General features: G+C 45.5%; 1 gene segment (V, D, J or C); it reads right to left on the bottom strand.

Moving 5' to 3' along the window:
- LOC132381353 (Ig heavy chain C region-like) overlaps positions 1-16,306 on the bottom strand; it is a 28,318-nt gene extending 12,012 nt beyond the window's left edge. Inside the window, 3 exon segments of the C gene segment in view lie at positions 15,365-15,424; positions 15,831-16,139; positions 16,246-16,306. Coding sequence covers positions 15,365-15,424; positions 15,831-16,139; positions 16,246-16,291 — 415 coding nt within the window.
- Between the last annotated feature and the right edge of the window lie 1,767 nt (positions 16,307-18,073).

Raw genomic sequence — 18,073 nt, forward strand, 5'->3', positions numbered from 1 at the left:
CGGTTCGAGTGTGCTAGGAAGTGGGTCGCAGCCGATGGAGGTCTGTCTCCCAAACCATCCAGGTGCAGTAAGCGGGCAGCCCGCTCGCGCCGTGAGAGTCCGAAAGTCCTTAGGAGCAGGGCTTTGAATTCGGCGTACTTCCCGTCCGCCGGGGGAGACTGTACGGATTCCGCAACCTGGGCCACTGTGTCCTGGTCGAGGGAGCTCACCACGTAGTAGTAACGGGTGTCCTCTGAGGTTATCTGCCGAACGTGGAATTGGGCTTCTGCTTGCTGGAACCATTGGTGAGGTCGCAGCGCCCAGAAGCTTGGCAGTTTCAACGAAACCGCATGAACAGATGCAGCATCAGTCATCTCCGGTCCAAAAATCGTTTGGACTGTCGGGGTCACCAATTGTAGCGGTGTGCTACACGCAGCGCTAAAATAACGACACGGAGTCGGTAAACTGCAGTCAAAGATAATTTTATTCGAACTTCACAGCCTTGCTTTAAAGCCTCCCTCCTCAGTGCGGATGCTCCAAGAGACACGTACTCACAAACTCCCGCAGGCTTTTCACCCTTTGTTGCGGACCTGGCCTTTGGCGAATTGTGAGCCTGTTCGAGTGTGCTCCGAAGTGAGTCGCCACAGGACCTTATTATCAGAAGTAGTAACCTTGAGTTTACACGGATCTCTGAGAGAAAGGCGACAGCCAAGCTTAAAAAGATCAGACATAACCTCTTTAAAAGCTTGTATAGCTCTTAGAACTTCCGGTGGATAATCTTGAACGATCCGAAACTGTTGATCACGAAATTGTAATATACGTTTCTTCCTCGATTCATGAAGGATCTGTTCCTTAATCTGATAGTCATAAAAGCGAATGATAATAGAGCGAGGTTTGGCAGGGTCCCAATTAGGGGGGTAACTCGGTGAACGCGCTCAAATTTCGGTAATTCCGATAATATAGGGAATAAATCTTTCAGCATTTGAGCACAAAAATCGATAGGTTGATTACCCTCCAGTTTTTCAGGAAGTCCAAGAATTCTTATATTGCACCTTCGGTTCCTGGTCTCCAGATCTGTAAATTTCTTCAGTAACGCATCGTATTTTTTAAGTTGTTCCTTAGAAATTCTCTTGGAACCTTCGATATCCTTCTGCAACACTGGCAGAGATTCTTCGTGTAGCTTAATACGAATTTCATGGTCATTCACAGTCTGATGTATACTTCCAAGTTTCCGATTAAGCGTTTTCAGTTCAGATTTAACCAGGTCGAAGGAATTCTGTAACAAATCAAACTTGGATTCCAAGTCATCCAGTTTATCCAATTTTTCGAGTTTCTCTGACATTTGTTGAATCATTTCAGTCAAAGTCTCTAAAGTAGTCTCTTTTTTTGACAGCTTTCTACTCATGGTGCTCTCACCGAGATCGGTGTAAACAGCAAAGTAAGCAAATAATGTTGGAGCACATAGCTGGTGCAACCTACTCAATTACAGGCACCGGAAGTCCCAGCCAGTGCTATGGTGTTTGCTGGGGCAGCAGGCTGAGGGTAGCAGACACAAACAGAATCAACAACCTCATCCGTAAGGCCAGTGATGTTGTGGGGGTGGAACTGGACTCTCTGATGGTGGTGTCTGAAAAGAGGATGCTGTACAAGTTGCATGCCAATTTGGACAATGTCTCCCATCCACTCCATAATGTACTGGTTAGGCACAGGAGTACTTTCAGCCAGAGACTCATTCCACCGAGATGTAACACTGAGCGTCATAGGAAGTCATTCCTGCCTGTGGCCATCAAACTTTACAACTCCTCCCTCAGAGTGTCAGACACCCTGAGCCAATAGGCTGGTCCTGGACTTATTTTTCCACTTGGCATGATTAACATTATTATTTAGTTATTTATGGTTCTATATTCCTATATTTCTTCACTATTCTTGGTGGAGCCACTGTAATGAAACACAATTTCCCTTGGGGTCAATAAAGTCCGTCTGTCTGTCTGTCTGTCTGTCTGTATACACAGGGAAAGGTGGACTCCTTTGGGTTTCTGGATGCTGGAGGCTTGCGGTGAGGTGTACTGAGGCCTCAGGCAGCACCCTGCTGGGACACTGGATCCAGAACACCCTGACACTTGGGAATTCTGGGGCGGGGATTACCTTGTGTCAATGCTGTCATGTAATTTAACAGGTTTGAAATGTCTGGGAAACAGGACTTCCGGTAAAATGGCGATTGCTTAGCTGCTCCGAACTTTTGTTCCATTATTTTCGCTATCTTTGCACTAAATGTCTCCATCTTTTAAACCTTAATTAGGAACTTTATTTGGTTTCTTTTACTTGCCTGTGAACACATCTACCTTACAATGTTTAACAAGAGTTCTAAATCCGGGAGAAAGGAAGTTTCGGCTCTGCCTCCTGAGATGATATTTTAAAGGAATTTAGAACCACTTTCAAACAGCTGGAAGCCAAACTGGATCGGATCAACGATAGAGTGGAGGAACATCCTGAACACTTATCTCGCATCGATTCGACTTCTTAAGATTTAGAAAGTCGTGTTCGATACTTGGAGACTCTCTGTTCCAGCCTAGAGGGGAAATGTAACAAACTCCTTTCCAAAATGGTGGATCTCGAAAATCGGAGCAGACGTTGTAACCTTCGAATTCTTGGGTTGCCAGAGGCCACCGAACAGGGATCAACCGTGAAGTTTTTTGCCGAGTTTCTCTGTGAGATATTCGGGAAAGATTTGCTTCCAAACCCGCCTGTGCTCGAAAGGGCACACCGGGTCTACGTTCCCCCCGGAATTCTGGGCTCCCGCCCGCGACTGGTAATTTTGTGTTTTCACCAATACCAGGTAAAACACCGTCTGATTATGGAGGCACGTCGCAGAGGTACTTTTACTTTCCAAAATACAATCATTCACTTTGTGGAAGATTTTGCACGCCAGACCTTAAAGATGCGCGCTGAGTTTAAAGGCGTAATGAAAGTGCTTTTTGATCATGGTTTTAAATCCTCTCTTCGCACTCCTGCCGATTTACGAATCACGCTTAATACTGGAAAATATAAGTGGTTTGAGTCAGTGAAGGAGGCTGAGGCATTTGTTGCAAGTCTTCCGGCTATCCAGCCATCTTCGGAACCCGATCGGACCTCCTAAAATGGTGGATAAGTACTTCTTGTAGTAAAATTAATTTTTTCTGGTCTCAGACTTTACTTGAATCACTCAGACATTATTCATTGAATCTCTAAGGGCTGTTGACAATCTCTCCCTGGATTTGGTGTGTCTTTTTTAAATAGACATTCTGTGCTTAATGTTTCCCTATAGACGTTTAAATTTTACTTGTGTAATCTATTTTATTCTTGTATAACTTTATCTATAGAGTTCTACAATTGACTCTAACTTGTTTTGGAGGTTTGAAGTCTTTATTGAAGGCCTCCCTGTTTGTTGGTTCATAGTTTAACTGCTGATTATTTTTTATTTTTCTATTTATTATTATTTTTCCACCTTTTTTTTTAATCTTTGATTTTTTTCCTCTATGTAAATGGTTGATAAGTACTCTTCTTGAATCTATAATTTTCCCCTTCATCCATTTTTTTCCCTTTCTCTTACTTTATTCTTCCATAATTTTTCACGGGTAGGTTAGTTTTGGTTTTCTTCCGATTTTCTCTGTATTAAGTTTTATATTTCTGCAGAAGATGTTCCAATTTGTAGTTATGTTTTCTAGTGCATAAACTAGTTACTAGTTGCTATAGTATTTATACAGAACTGCTGTTAATGACACAGATTTGGAAGTTATATTTGGGTTAATTTTTTTGGTAGAGCTAGCTGCTTTTTTTGGTAGCCGTCTAGTTTTGGGTTGTGTGGATGGGGTGGGTTTTCCAGTTCCAACATCACTCACTGTATTTATTGTTTGTCTTTATTGCTCAGGACATGTTTATGTTTTGATTTCACAAATCTATGTTTACATTTCTGCTCCCAGACTGCTATCGTATTGCTTGACTTTTTTATATGCCTGCTGCATTTTATGCATTAGTAATTGATAATGGCTACTGCACTTAAATTCGTGAGCTGGAATGTAAAGGGATTGAATCACCCTGTTAAAAGGAGGAATGTATTCTCACATATTAAACAACTCAAAGCTGACATTGCTTTCCTTCAAGAAACTCATATTCGTTGTTCTGATAACTCCCGACTTCTGTCAATGTGGGCAGGTCAGCATTTTCATTCATCCTTTGCCGCTAAAGCTAGGGGAGTCTCCATTCTTATTAACTCAAATATTCCTTTTGAACTCCATAATAAAATAACTGATACAAATGGCCATTTTATTATTGTTTCTGGTAAACTATACAACACTAAAGTTGTACTAGCAAACCTGTATGGCCCCAACTTTGATGATGTTAACTTTTTTGAACTTTTTTTCCTCACTACCAGACTTAAACTCATACCCTCTTATACTGGTTGGTTAGATCCCAATCTGGATCGATCGTCCTCTGTTACCAGATCACCTACTAAATCTGCCTTAGCTATCCAATGGTTTCTCTCTAATTTTGGTATCTCTGATATATGGCGTTTCCTTCATCCTACTGAGAGAGATTATTCTTTTTTTTTCACATGTTCACCATACCTTCACTACAATTGACTAATTCTCACTCGATAACCAACTTATTCCATTAGCCTACTCTTGTGACTATCAGAGTATACTGATTTCTGACCATACCCCAATTACTCTCTAGCTGAACTTTCCTGGTCTCCCTCAGAGGAATAAACACTGGTGGTTTGATTCAACTTTATTATTGGATGATGATTTTAAAAAATTTATTAAGGATCAGATAACCTTTTATTTTAACACTAATACATCACCTGAAGTGTCATCCCAGATTGTCTGGGATGCCATGAAAGCATATCTGAGGGGTCAAATAATCTCTTACACAGCAAATCCTGTACAGATTGTTAGACATCGTTAACCAGATTAACCAGATTAAAGAATTGGATCAACTATATGCTCAATCTAAGAACCCTAAACTATACAAGAAGCATGTTGAACTCCAAACTAAATTTAATCTTCTGTCTACTCAACCTGTCGAACGCCAACTTTTCAAAAGCAAGAGTCACTTTTACATTCATGGGGATAAGTCTGGTAAATTTCTAGCCAATCAGCTGAGGTATTCCAAAGCCAAACATATTACAAAGATCCGGAAGGAGAATGGAGACTTTACATCAGATCGTTTAGAAATTAATGACGCATTTAAAAATTTTTATTCTCGGCTTTATTCCTCTGAATCTTTGAATGACAATATCTCTGCTGATCAATTTTTAAAGAATCTGAATATTCCCTCACTTTCATCTGATTCTAAAGCCAAACTTAATGAGCCTATATCATCAGAAGAAATATCTTTTACAATTTCTGCACTGTCCTCAGAGAAATCTCCTGGACCTGATGGGTTTCCTGTAGAATTTTATAAATCATTCTCTTCACTTCTTTCTCCTCAGTTACTTTCAGTATTATCTGATTTGTTTAATTACGGCAAATTGCCACCCTCTTTCAATGAGGCATCTATTATTCTTCTATTAAAAAAGGGCAAAGATTCAACAGAGTGTTCCTCGTATAGGCCGATTTCTTTGCTCAATGTTGATGTAAAGATCTTAGCTAAAGTTTTGGCTCATAGATTAGAAACTGTTATTCCCTCTATTATCTCTGATGACCAATCAGGTTTTATTAAAAACCATCTCCCTTTATTTAACATTCGGCATTTATTTCATATCTTATACTCACCTCCAAATGGGATTCCTGAATGTGTTATTTCCCTCGATGCAGAGAAAGCACTTGATCATATAGAGTGGAACTATCTTTTCGAAGTCTTAGAAAAATTTGACCTCGGTCAAAATTTCATCTCTTGGATCAAATTGCTGTACCTGTGTCCTACTGCTTCTGTTTTAACTAATTTTCAGAAATCCCAGGTATTTAATCTCAAACATGGCACCCGTCAAGGATGCCCCTTAAGTCCCCTTCCCTTTGATTTGGCTAAAGAACCTTTGGCGATAGCATTTTGAAGTTGTCCTGAATTGACCGGGATTTGGAGAGGGGGTGTTGAGCATAAAGTTTCTCTTTATGCTGATGACTTATTACTGTTTCTCTCAAATCCATCTACATCCTTACCTCCAATGTTTTCACTTCTTGACCAGTTTAGCCAGATCTCTGGCTATAAACTTAATTTACATAAGAGTGAACTTTTCCCAATTAATAAAGAAGCACAAGAATTAACATTTCGTGATCTCCCTTTTAAAGTAGTCCATAATCAATTTACTTATCTTGGAATTACAGTCACAAGGAAGTTTAAAGATCTCTTTCGTGAAAACTTTGCCAATCTTTCATATACTATAAAACAGAGTCTGGTACAATGGTCACCTCTATTTATGTCTTTGGTAGGTCATATTAATGTTGTTAAAATGTATGTTCTCCCCAAATTTTTATACTTATTTCAATCTATCCCAATTTTTATTCCTAAATCTTTTTTTTTGATTCCTTAGACTCTATTATTTTGTCATATCTGTGGAAGAATAAGCACTCTAGAATTAATAAAAATCCATCTTCAAAAATCTTAAAAAGAGGGTGGCATGGCTTTACCTAACTTTCGTTTATATTATTGGGCAGCTAATATACGTTGTGCTACCTTTTGGTCTTTCTTCCATGGCCAACCCGAGTGCCCTAATTGGTTGCAATGGAGTTGAGCTCCACTAAAGAATTATCTATTTCTGCACTTCTTGGCTCTGCACTTCCTAGCAGTCTGTCCAGATTAATAGCTAATCCTCTTGTTAGACACACTTTGTGTATCTGGGCTCAGTTTAGGAAATGCTATGGTTTCCATGGTTTTTCCATTTCCAGCCCTGTCGTAATCACCTTTTTTTACCTACCACGTACGATTCAGCATTCCAGGTTTGGTATAGGACGTTTTGAAGATCTCTTCATTGATAATCGCTTCGCTTCTTTTCAGCAGCTCTCTGTTAAGTTCAATCTGCCCAGTGCTCATTTTTTTTTAGATATCTCCAAATTAGACACTTTATTGCTCATTTAATTACTAACTTTCCTGAAATGCCTGCGAAAAATGCTATGGACTTATTTCTTTCCATTAATCCACTAGGTAAAGGTTTAATATCCAAGATAAATTAGCAGCCTTACGACGGGCCCCTGTGGATAAAATTAAAATGGCATGGGAGCATGATTTAAATACCTCCTTATCTGATGGGAGCTGGGACTCGATTCTCAAATCGGTTAACTCAACCTCTCTTTGTGCTCACCATTGCCTTTTACAGTTTAAGATTGTTCATAGAGCACATATGTCTAAATCTAAACTATCTCGATTCTACCCTGACATTAGTCCGCTCTGTGATAAAAGCAAGAGGGGCGAGGCCTCTCTCATTCATATGTACTGGTTCTGTCCGAGCTTGGAGATATTTTGGAAAGATGTCTTCACTAAGTTATCGTATATTCTGAATCAGCACCTAGAACCAAACCTCTTAATTGCTTTGTTCGGTTTCTGGAGCGAGACAGATTTACGTCTGAATCCAACCAAATGCCGAATATTATCCTTTGCCTCTCTTCTGGCTAGACGCTTGATCCTACTTAGATGGAGAGATGTCACCCCGCCCACTCATGCTCAATGGCTTAACGACATTATGGCCTGCTTGGACCTCGAAAAAATTCATTATTCAGTTCTCAATTCGGACCTAAAGTTCCATAAGGTCTGGGGACCTTTTATCGAGTACTTTCATAACCTTCCTCTTGACTAGGGTTTTTTTTTTCTTTTTGGTCCTTTGCTTTCAGCTCCTTTTTTTTCTGGTAGTAGGCATTACTATCCTCTGTTGCTAAGTGTATTCACAGTCTGGGAGTTTGATTGTCCTGATTTATATTCTCTATATTGTGTTGTGGTTGGTCTGGAGTTTTTTTTTGTGTTGTGGGGCTTGGGGAGGATACTAAGTTTACTTGTCTTCAATTTAGGTGCTTTTTTAAAAAATTCTCTTTCTCTGTATCATATTGTCATTGTATGCTTAATTTTGCACTGTATTAATGTTCCTCATTGTGATTTGGGTTTTTTTAATCTGTAAAATGTATTAAAAAACTAATAAAAAAAAAGAAATGTTTTGGAAACATTAAAGTTGATGAAAATTCCCATGGCAACAATTAATTTAGGATATTTTGTTTAAAATAATAAATCTGATAAACATTAAAATATAAAAATCACCCAGAAATCATTCCTGATTAAATCCCTTCCCAAGGCTCAGAATCCACAGTCAGATGAATGGGAAATGTGATCCTTTGTCAGGTCCGGCTTGTGAGGGAAATGTGGAGATGGATTTCCCAGTGTTTCCCTGGGAATTCCAGCAGGACCCGTTGTCATGTGGTAGAGTGTGGCATCAGCTCTGGAGGCATCTGTCACTCAGTAAATCCCGGGGTACAGTGGCCTGTGGAACTGAGGGACTGACTCCAGTGTAAATGGCTGAACACTGGTTGTCCCCTTCAGACTGCCAGCCACAACCAGCACCATTTCACCCACACTATCCTCAGCTTCCCGGGTACACGGTACCTCAGGAATAGGCTGGTCAGCTGATGTCTGAGGAACCTCACTGCTTTTTATCAATGTCAGGCCCTGAAAAGAGGAGAATTGCTGGACCAAAGACGAGGGACCAGATGAATGCCGTCAACTAAATAGTGTCAGTCTGTTCATCTACTACACAGTCGGAATCAGATGAGGAGTTCCCAGTAGTTGGGAGCTTTAGGAATTGTAGGTTAAAAGTACAATTCCCTTCCAACATCACCCAAACAGACTAGATTGTTAACTGTAGTTCAGTTTGTGAGAGCAAAATGCAGACGAGTTGGATGTTTCATTCCACATATGAAGTGACACACTGCTGAATTATGTATTGGGCTGGGAAAGGCTCTGGGATGTTTGGGATTGTAGAAGTTAATGAAAAACACACTGTTTTCATCAAAATAAATTCAATAAGATAAAACTGGAAACAGCATAGTTGCCAGAAATCAGACTGACAAGAGTCTGGTGAAATATCACTGATGTGAAACATTAACTCTGTTTCTCACCTCACAGATGTTCCCTGAGCTGCTCAGTGTTGGCAGTGCAGGAGGGACAATAATGTCAGATGGTGAGATTTGCAGCTTTTACATCCCAGGACCAGCAGGTGGTAAGTACACACAAAGTATACTACAGATGTCCTGGTCAAATCAACGGAAACAAACAAGCTGGAGGAACTCAGCGTGTCGGGCAGCATCCGTGGAAACTAACAGTCAATGTTTTGGGCTGAGTCCCTTCATCAGGACTGAAGAGGAAGGGACTGGGGCCCCATAAAGAAGGTGGGGGGAGGGTGGGAAGGAGAAGGCTGATAGGTGCCCGGTGAAAAACCAATCAGAGGAAAGATCAAGGGGTGGGGGAGGGGAAGCAGGGAGAGGATAGGCAGGAAAGGTGAAGAAGGGGAAAGCACTATGGATAATAGAAGAAGGCAGAAACATGAGAGAGGTGATAGGTAGCTGGAAGGGGAGGCAGAATGAAAGTGTGATGGAGTAAGGGAGGGGGAGGGAATTACTTGAAGCTGGAGAATTTGATGTTCATACCAAGGGGCTGGAGTCCACCCAGACGGTATATGAGATGTTGCTCCTCCAACCTGAGTTTGGCCTCATCATGGCAGTAGAGGAGGCCATGTATGGACATATCCGAATGGGAATGTGAAGCAGAGTTGATGTGGGTGGGAACCATGAGATCCTATCTATTGTGACGGATGGAGCATGGGTGCTCGACGAAGCAGTCCCCCAATCTGCGTCAGGTCTCGCCAATGTAGAGGAGGCCGCACCGGGAGCACCGGATACAATAGATGACCACAACAGACTCACAAGTGAAGTGTTGCCTCACCTGGAAGGACTGTTTGGAGCCCTGAATGGTGGTAAGAGGGGAGGTATAGGGACAGGTGTAGCACTTAAGCTTGCGGGGATAAGTACCAGGCGGGAGATCTGTGGGGAAGGATGTGTGGACCGGGCAGTCGTGGAGGGAACGATCCCTACGAAAAGTGGAGAGCTTAGTGGTGGGGTCCTGTTGAAGGTGGTGGAAGTTGCAGAGGATTATATGCTGGATCCGGAGGCTGGTGGGGTGGAAGGTGAGGACAAGGGGAACATGGTACCTGTTGTGTTGATGGGAGGATGGGGTGAGGGCCGAAGTGCGGGAAATTAAGAGATGCGGGTGAGGGCATCATTGATGACGGCAGAAGGGAAATCATGATTCTTAAAGAAAGAGGACATTTGAGATGTCCTGGAATGGAAAGCCTCATTCTGGGAGCAGATGCGACGGTTTTACACCAGGCACCTACCAGCCTTCTCCTTCCTACCCTCCCCCCCACCTTCTTTATGGGGCCCCTGCCCCCTCCTTCTTCAGTCCTGATGAAGGGTCTCGGCACAAAATGTTGACTGTTCATTTGCAAGGACGCTGCCTGACCTGCTGAGTTTCTCCAGCTTGTTTGTTCATGTCGATGTGTTAAGTACAGTTCTGTCTGGATCAGTGTTCCTCCGTGGCTTTATAAAGACACCCATCAAACTGACAGCAGGGTGCTGGGGTGAAGAGGGGAACTGGATGAGGGTGGGTCACAGGGTGCTGGGGTGAGGAGGGAAACTGGATCTGGGTAGATAAGCTCTGAGGAAATTTGCAATGAAATGACACGAGTATTTGTACAAAATGATTGATGGTGAATCAGCAGATCAGGGAAATTCAGTCTGATTTATTGTAGTAAGTGGATTGAACATCAGGTTGTATGAACAAAGGATGGGCAACTTTATTCATTCATCTTTTGGGATCTGGGCTTTGCCGGTAAAGTCTGAATGAATTACACATCTGAGCTGCTATTCAGGGGGCATTTGGATATAAACACATTGAAGCGTCAGGAGTCATAAATAGGCTCGAAGGGTAAGGATGAGAGATCCCCTTCCCTGAGGGACATCAGTAAAACCGAAGGGTCATCATTACTAATGACTGGATTTAAAAACAATACCAATTATTAAGATGTTGTAAATCTGACCACAGATCCAAATCTGTTGCAGATTATGATGAACTGAGTTTAAATTTGTCAGTTTTGTTGTGGTGGTATCCGTGGACTGTTCATCCATCCCTCTGCACTACTCATCTGCTTTGATGTACTGCCCTGTTTCCCATCACTCCGAATCCAACCTTGTGCCTGTCCATTGGATCACTGTGTCCACGGTGTCCTGGACAATATTTCTCCTTCAATAACATCTCCAGAACAGACTGTCTGATCGTTCTCCCCTTGCAGTTTGTGGATTCTGCTGTGTGCAGAGTGGCTCCACATTCCCGACTCTACAACAGGGCTGTACTTTGAAATTATTTCAGACAGACAGACATACTTTATTGATCCTGAGGGAACTTGGGTTTTGTTACAGTTGCACCAACCAATAATAGAGTAGAAATATAGCAAAATAAAACCAGAAATAATTAAATGATAATGTGAAATATGCCAAGTGGAAGTAAGTCCAGGACCGGCTTATTGGCTCAGGGTTTCTGACCCTCCGAGGGAGGAGTTGTAAAGTTTGGTGGCCACAGGTAGGAATGACTTCCTATGACGCTCAGTATTGCATCTCGGTGGAATGAGTCTCTGGCTGAACGTACTCCTGTGCCTAACCAGTGGATGGGAGTCATTGTCCAAGATGGAATGCAACTTGGACAGCATCCTCTTTTCAGACACCACCGTCAGAGAGTCCAGTTCCACCCCCACAACATCACTGGCCTTATAAATGAGTTTGTTGATTCTGTTGGGGTCTGCTACCCTCAGCCTGCTGCCCCAGCACACAACAGCAAACATGATAGCCGGTGAAGAGCTCGGGGACACCATGAAGGGTGCTCTGTAAATGTCAGCACTTTATCTCGCAACTGAATCACCAGCAACATTGGTTCATGTAGGAAAACACTTGTTAACAAACCCATTCGAGGGATGGAAGACGGCAAGAAATTAGAGCAATTGTTCTGTTTGTGAACTGAGAATAAGCAGTTCATTTGAACAGTAAAGTACCTGTCCTGTGAGTGTGTGATGGGACAGGTTGGTGAAGCTTCACGCTGTGACTGACCTCTGCTGCCCCTGCCCTGGGAGGGATGGGACAGTGCAGAAGGATCTTTGCAACTAGTTTGTGGCTGCCAGGACAGGACATGAGAGCTGTAATCTGCATTTAACTCATGCTCTGTTTCCTCTGGGTGCTTGATGGAAACAAAATTCTTTTGAGGAAAAAATTCCCAGATTTACAAGATAAATACTGATTCCATTGAATGACAGAGCAGAGAGTGAGGCCATTCATCCAATAGTGTCTGTGCTTCCCTTTAGCTGAGCAAACCCGATAAACCCATTGGTCTCTTTGCTCTTCCCTGTATCCCTACAAAAGGCGGATCTCCTCCTGTTCCCTCCCTACACTCAATATTGACCACCACCATCATTCAGTCAGTGTGTTCCAGGTCACAAACGTTCAACAACAAACCTTCCTGTAAATGCTTCCCTATTACACATTATTGACTTGAACACTTCCCTCCCCCTTCCCACCAATGCAAAGCTGCCCGGAATGTGTGAAGGAATTGTGATTTCAATTCCCTGCCTTACCCTTTCTGCACCACTTCCCCACTGCCTTCCCAACTCCAAAATTCTTCCCCACCATACCCAACCTCCTCACTCATCAGGAAATAATAGTAAAACCTTAATCCCATCAATTAATCTGGGATATCACTGATACTTTTGCTGTATCCTAGGACGGACCATACATCAGACATTACATGATGGGACTGACACCCACCTGTACCCTGGGGATATTGAGCCATCAACCAGATCATACATGTGTAACCATTCCCTCAGATCATGTCTCAATCCCATTACCTTCAACATGAAAGCAGCCGACAGTAAAACCCGATCCCAATAACTTGACACGGAACAGATCCATTGTTGTCACTGACAGGGAACGAGTTCAACTGCACTGAAACGCTCAGCGCCTGAACGTGGCTTCAGTTGGTGCTGAGGATCAGAAGCCAGACTTGAACCAAACACTTAGCTCACTCAGTGTCATAAGGTGGACATTGGGAATGGACCCAAATGCAAGACACAGGCACTGAAGTACAAGGGAGAGGACTATGTGTATCAAGAAAGCAAGGGATGTGGGGAACAAACAACACTGGGCAAGACCCAGGCCCTGGACATGACTAGGAGGCAGGGCATGGGCAAGGACTAGAGTAGGAAAGTGGGACCTGTATGAGGTACTAGGAACCTGGACATGGGCTCTGAGCCAGAGACTGGTCAGGGACCCAGAACCTGGGTCTTGACTCGGGCTTGAACTCCAGATCCAGGCAAGGACTTGACGTGGCAAGGCAACAGGACTGAATGTGGAGGCAGGACATGGGACTTCTGGGCTGGACAATGACATGAAGCTTAGTCTTGGTCTTGATCGAGGGAGGGTAGGAACACAGAGCCTAGGTCAAGGGAGAGCAGAGCAGAAGTGGGGAGAAACATAGCTGGATACAGACACTAGCCCTGGACAGGACCAGGACTCAGAGCTCAGGCTACTACTTGGACTTGGATATGGACTAGAACCTCCTCAGAGCCTTGGATGCAGAGCACAGGAAAACAGAACACAGAGCCAGGACCTCTCCTTGGGAACAGGATATAGGGCCAGGACTCATACACAGAACTACACCCAGGGACACAAAGAGACAGTTCCAAGCTCAAAGATAGATAGTTCCTTCTGTTGGCATGGTAAGGCTCTGGTCATACTCTGGCAGCTGAACTTGCCAGCAATACAGACAAGGACACAGGCAAGGTTGCTAACAAGGCTTCAAGCACAGGCAGCCAGCAAGGCAACAGTCATAGTTTACAGGCATAGGTTGCAGGCAGGGCTACAGGCCAGACTTCAGAGGGAAAGAAGGAAACAGTCCAGTCTCAGGGTAACAGCAAAGACAGCCTGACTTACCCAACTGAGGCAAGGACAGGAAGGGACAGATCCTACCATAGGGTAACAGCAAGAACAGACCACAGAGGCAAGGACAGGATTCCAACGAGACAAACCAGCAACCACACTCAAACCCAGGGCCACTTTCAGTCCAGCCACAATATGAGAATCAGGTGCCTGTGATTAAGCGCAACTGAAACAACAACAGCCAGACGACCCGGAGTCCGGCGTCAACGGACCGAACCGTGAACCGGAACGCGACTCCACGGACCGGACAATGACACTCAGACAATCAGCCGATGTGAAGGCACAGTCTGGTGACAAGATCCGACCCCATTCCCCTGAGCCTGTTCCCGGTCTGTGGACAGTTCACTTGAGGGGTGGGGTATGTACCCTTGTACTGTTATTGGGCTCTAGAGAAACCTGCCAATCTGGTTCGCAGACTCCGGGTTTTCCGGCGGTCCCTTGCTGCGGTTGGACTTAACTAGAAACACCTGAGGCTCATATTGGAACTGGGAATACAAGTGGCCCTGGTAGTGAGTGTGGTTGGGGGTCGTTTCGCCAAGATACTCATGGCACAGATGGCTGGTGCAAGGCTAGAATGGGCTATTGCCATCCTGCCGGCTGTGTTAGAGAACCATGGCTTCTGGGACCCTTGTTAGTAGTAGTTGGAGCGGTCATTGAGGTAGGGATTCAGCTGTTTCCCGGGCCAGCTGGATGGCCGTCAGCCACTCCGAGCTAGGTGGGGATCCAGTTGCTTCTGTAGGTAGCTAAGGCTACAGGACGTAATGGCTTCTTGGAGCGACCCCAATGCAGAGGTGGAACTGTATGTCGTTCCTTGGTGTTGATCTCTTCCTGTCCTCGTCCCCGTGGGGTAAGTCTGGCCGTTCTGCCGTTACCAGACAGATGGTCCTGCTTCACCTTGGTGTGGAGTTATAGATGAGTCTCGGCTTGTCAGAGGATAATTCCGGGCTCTATGTTGATGTACAGCTCCTCGTCTGCCCCTAGCTCCAGCCTCAAGCATCGACCCAAGCCTGCAGCCTCCAGGCTCTACCCAAGCCCCTAAGTCCCTAGCCGAGCCTCGTCACGTCCTCGCCTGGGTTTGTGGGTCCGAGCCCGAGGCAAGATCCAGTTTCTGGGCCCTTGTCCAGTCTCGGGCTCGGAGTCCACTCCAGACTCCTTGTCCCCACTCGCTCGTCCTGGTCCTGCTTCCCCTGCCTAGACAGCATCCCATCCCGTCCTTGGGTTCCGTCTCGTCCTGTTCTGGGACTTCTGTGTCCTGGGTCCTGATTCAATACCCGACTTATGACATGTAGTTGCTCTAAATATCTCACTGATTTCAGGTGAATCAACGAATTCGCCAAACCCGTAAACAAATAAAATACAAGTGCGTGAAGATACAATTGAGAAGTTGGTCTTACCTGAAGTCACTGTCAGCGAGGTTCCTCCGCCCCAGTAGTCAAGATCGACATATATTCTGCATACACGGTGCTTCATCGTATTTCACAAACCGCCTTCATCACATCCAGCCCGAAATCCAGTTAATCCCAGAGCCGGCCGGCGGATTTATTAAACCCTCCCTCTGTGTCCGGGTGTCCCACACAGCGGGTCTCAATCTCAGCCATCCCAGTCCTGAAGTGGAGATGATATAACCCACCGGGACCTTTCACTGGGCTTCCACTGACAGCTCCTCCTCGGTGGTCCCGTTCCCTTCCAGACACTTCTCCAGTGGAATTTGTACCCTCTCGCAGATTATCCACTCTGGATCTGATTGATATTCACGGATCCCGGGGTAAAGGCCGGTGAAGGGGCCCGAGGAGAGCAATTTAAAGAGTTTTGTTGCGGTAGGTTTGTGTATGGAGGGAGCCACCATCTCTCACACTGTGGCCGCCCCATAATCTCTCGCACAGTAATAGGTCGCCGTGTCGTTCAGTCTCAGGCTGTTCATTTGCAGATACAAGTTGCTGCTGCCCTTGGAAGCGGTGAACCGGCTCTGGACTCCAGGCGCATAATACTTGTAACTTTCACTGTAATGCACTACCAGCCACTCCAGCCCTTTCCCGGGGACCTGTTTCACCCAATGCATGTAGTAGCTGCTGATATCGAACCCTTTGACCTCACAGGTCAGTGTGTGAGACTGTCCGGGCTGGACCACCGCTGACTTGGGCTGTATCAGCACGACGTCGGACCGCACGCCTGTCAAAAAAGTGCAGAAATTAATAAAATGTTCCACGGGCAGAGGTTCACAAAGCCTCCGAGAAACAGCCGGTCGCGGGTGGGCGACAAGCCGCGGGACACCCACCTGCCAGACAAGACAGGAGGAGACAGAGATAAGGAACGACCCCCATCGCCCTGATCACTGAGCCGGTCTTGGACACTGTTGAGATCGGCGGCTTCAGCTCAGGCCGGCTTTGTCCGGAGCCGCAGTGAGCGCTGTTTAAATAGGGACCTGGGCTGTGAGTGAGAGAGGGAGCCGCGGTTTGAACAGGCTCTCACACACTGAAACCAAAGGCGCAGCTTCCTGTCCCCGCCCACAGCAGCGATATCAATTCCCCAAAAGATGTTTGTCTCTGCAACAGGCGGTAGGTCAGCGGCAGTGACCAGATCCGGATTAAAGATCTGTCACACTCTGCTCGATTCATCAATTTCAGCGATGAACAGAATCCAAGCGAGAGGGACTGAGAGACACCAGTCAGTGGACAGATATCGCCCTGAGAGACACCAGTCAGTGGACTGATATCCCCGTGACAGAGACCAGTCAGTGGACAGATATCGCCCTGAGAGACAGGGACTGAGAGACACCAGTCAGTGGACAAATATCCCCCTGAGAGACAACAGTCAGTGGACAGATAATTGCCTGAGAGACACCAGTCAGTGGACAAATCTCCCTCTAAGAGACAGGGACTAAGAGAACCAGTCAGTGGACAGATATCCCTCCGAGAGACAGGGACTGAGAGACACCGGTCAGTGGACATATCCCCCTGAGAGACAGAGACTGAGAGACACCAGTCAGTGGACAGATATCCCCTCTGTGAGACAGGGACTGAGAGACACCAGTCAGTGGACAGATATTCCCGGGAGAGACAGTGACTGAGAGACACCAGTCAGTGGACAGATATTCCCCTGAGAGACAGTGACTGAGAGACATCAGTCAGTGGACAGATCGCCCCTGGGAGACAGTGACTGCGAGACACCAGTCAGTGGACAGATATCCCCTCTGAGAGACAGTGACTGAGAGACCATTCAGTGGACAGATATCCCCCTGAGAGACAAAGACTGAGAGACACCAGTCAGTGGACAGATATCCACTCTGAGAGACAGGGACTGAGAGACACCAGTCAGTGGACAGATATCCCTCTGAGAGACAGGGACTGAGAGGCACCAGTCAGTGGACAGATATTCCCCTGAGAGACAGTGACTGAGAGACACCAGTCAGTGGACAGATATCCCCTCTTTGAGACAGGGACTGAGAGACACCAGTCAGTGGACAGATATTCCCCTGAGAGACAGTGACTGAGAGACACCAGTCAGTGGACAGATATCCATCTGTGAGACAGGGACTGAGAGACACCAGTCAGTGGACAGATATCCTTCTGTGAGACACAGACTGAGAGACACCAATCAGTGGACAGGTATCCCCCTGAGAGACACAGACTGAGAGACAGCAGTCAGTGGACAGATATCCTTCTACGAGACAGGGACCGAGAGACACCAGTCAGTGGACAGATATCCCACTGAGAGACACCAGTCAGTGGACAGATATACCCCTGAGAGACAGGGGCTGAGAGACACCAGTCAGTGGACAGATATTCCCCTGAGAGACAGTAACTGAGAGACACCAGTCAGTGGACAGATATCCTTCTGCGAGACAGGGACTGAGAGACACCAGTCAGTGGAAAGATATCCCCTCTGAGAGACAGGGACTGAGAGACAAGAGTCAGTGGACAGATATCCCCCTGAGAGACAGGGACTGAGAGACAAGAGTCAGTGGACAGATATCCCCCTGAGAGACAGGGACAGAGAGACACCAGTCAGTGGACAGATATTCCTCTGAGAGACAGGGACGGAGAGACCTCAGTCGGTGGACTTATATCCCCCGGAGACAGGGACTGAGAGACCAGTCAGTGGAC

Source organism: Hypanus sabinus, chromosome 26 (genome assembly GCF_030144855.1).
Source record: "Hypanus sabinus isolate sHypSab1 chromosome 26, sHypSab1.hap1, whole genome shotgun sequence".
Lineage (NCBI taxonomy): Eukaryota > Metazoa > Chordata > Chondrichthyes > Myliobatiformes > Dasyatidae > Hypanus > Hypanus sabinus.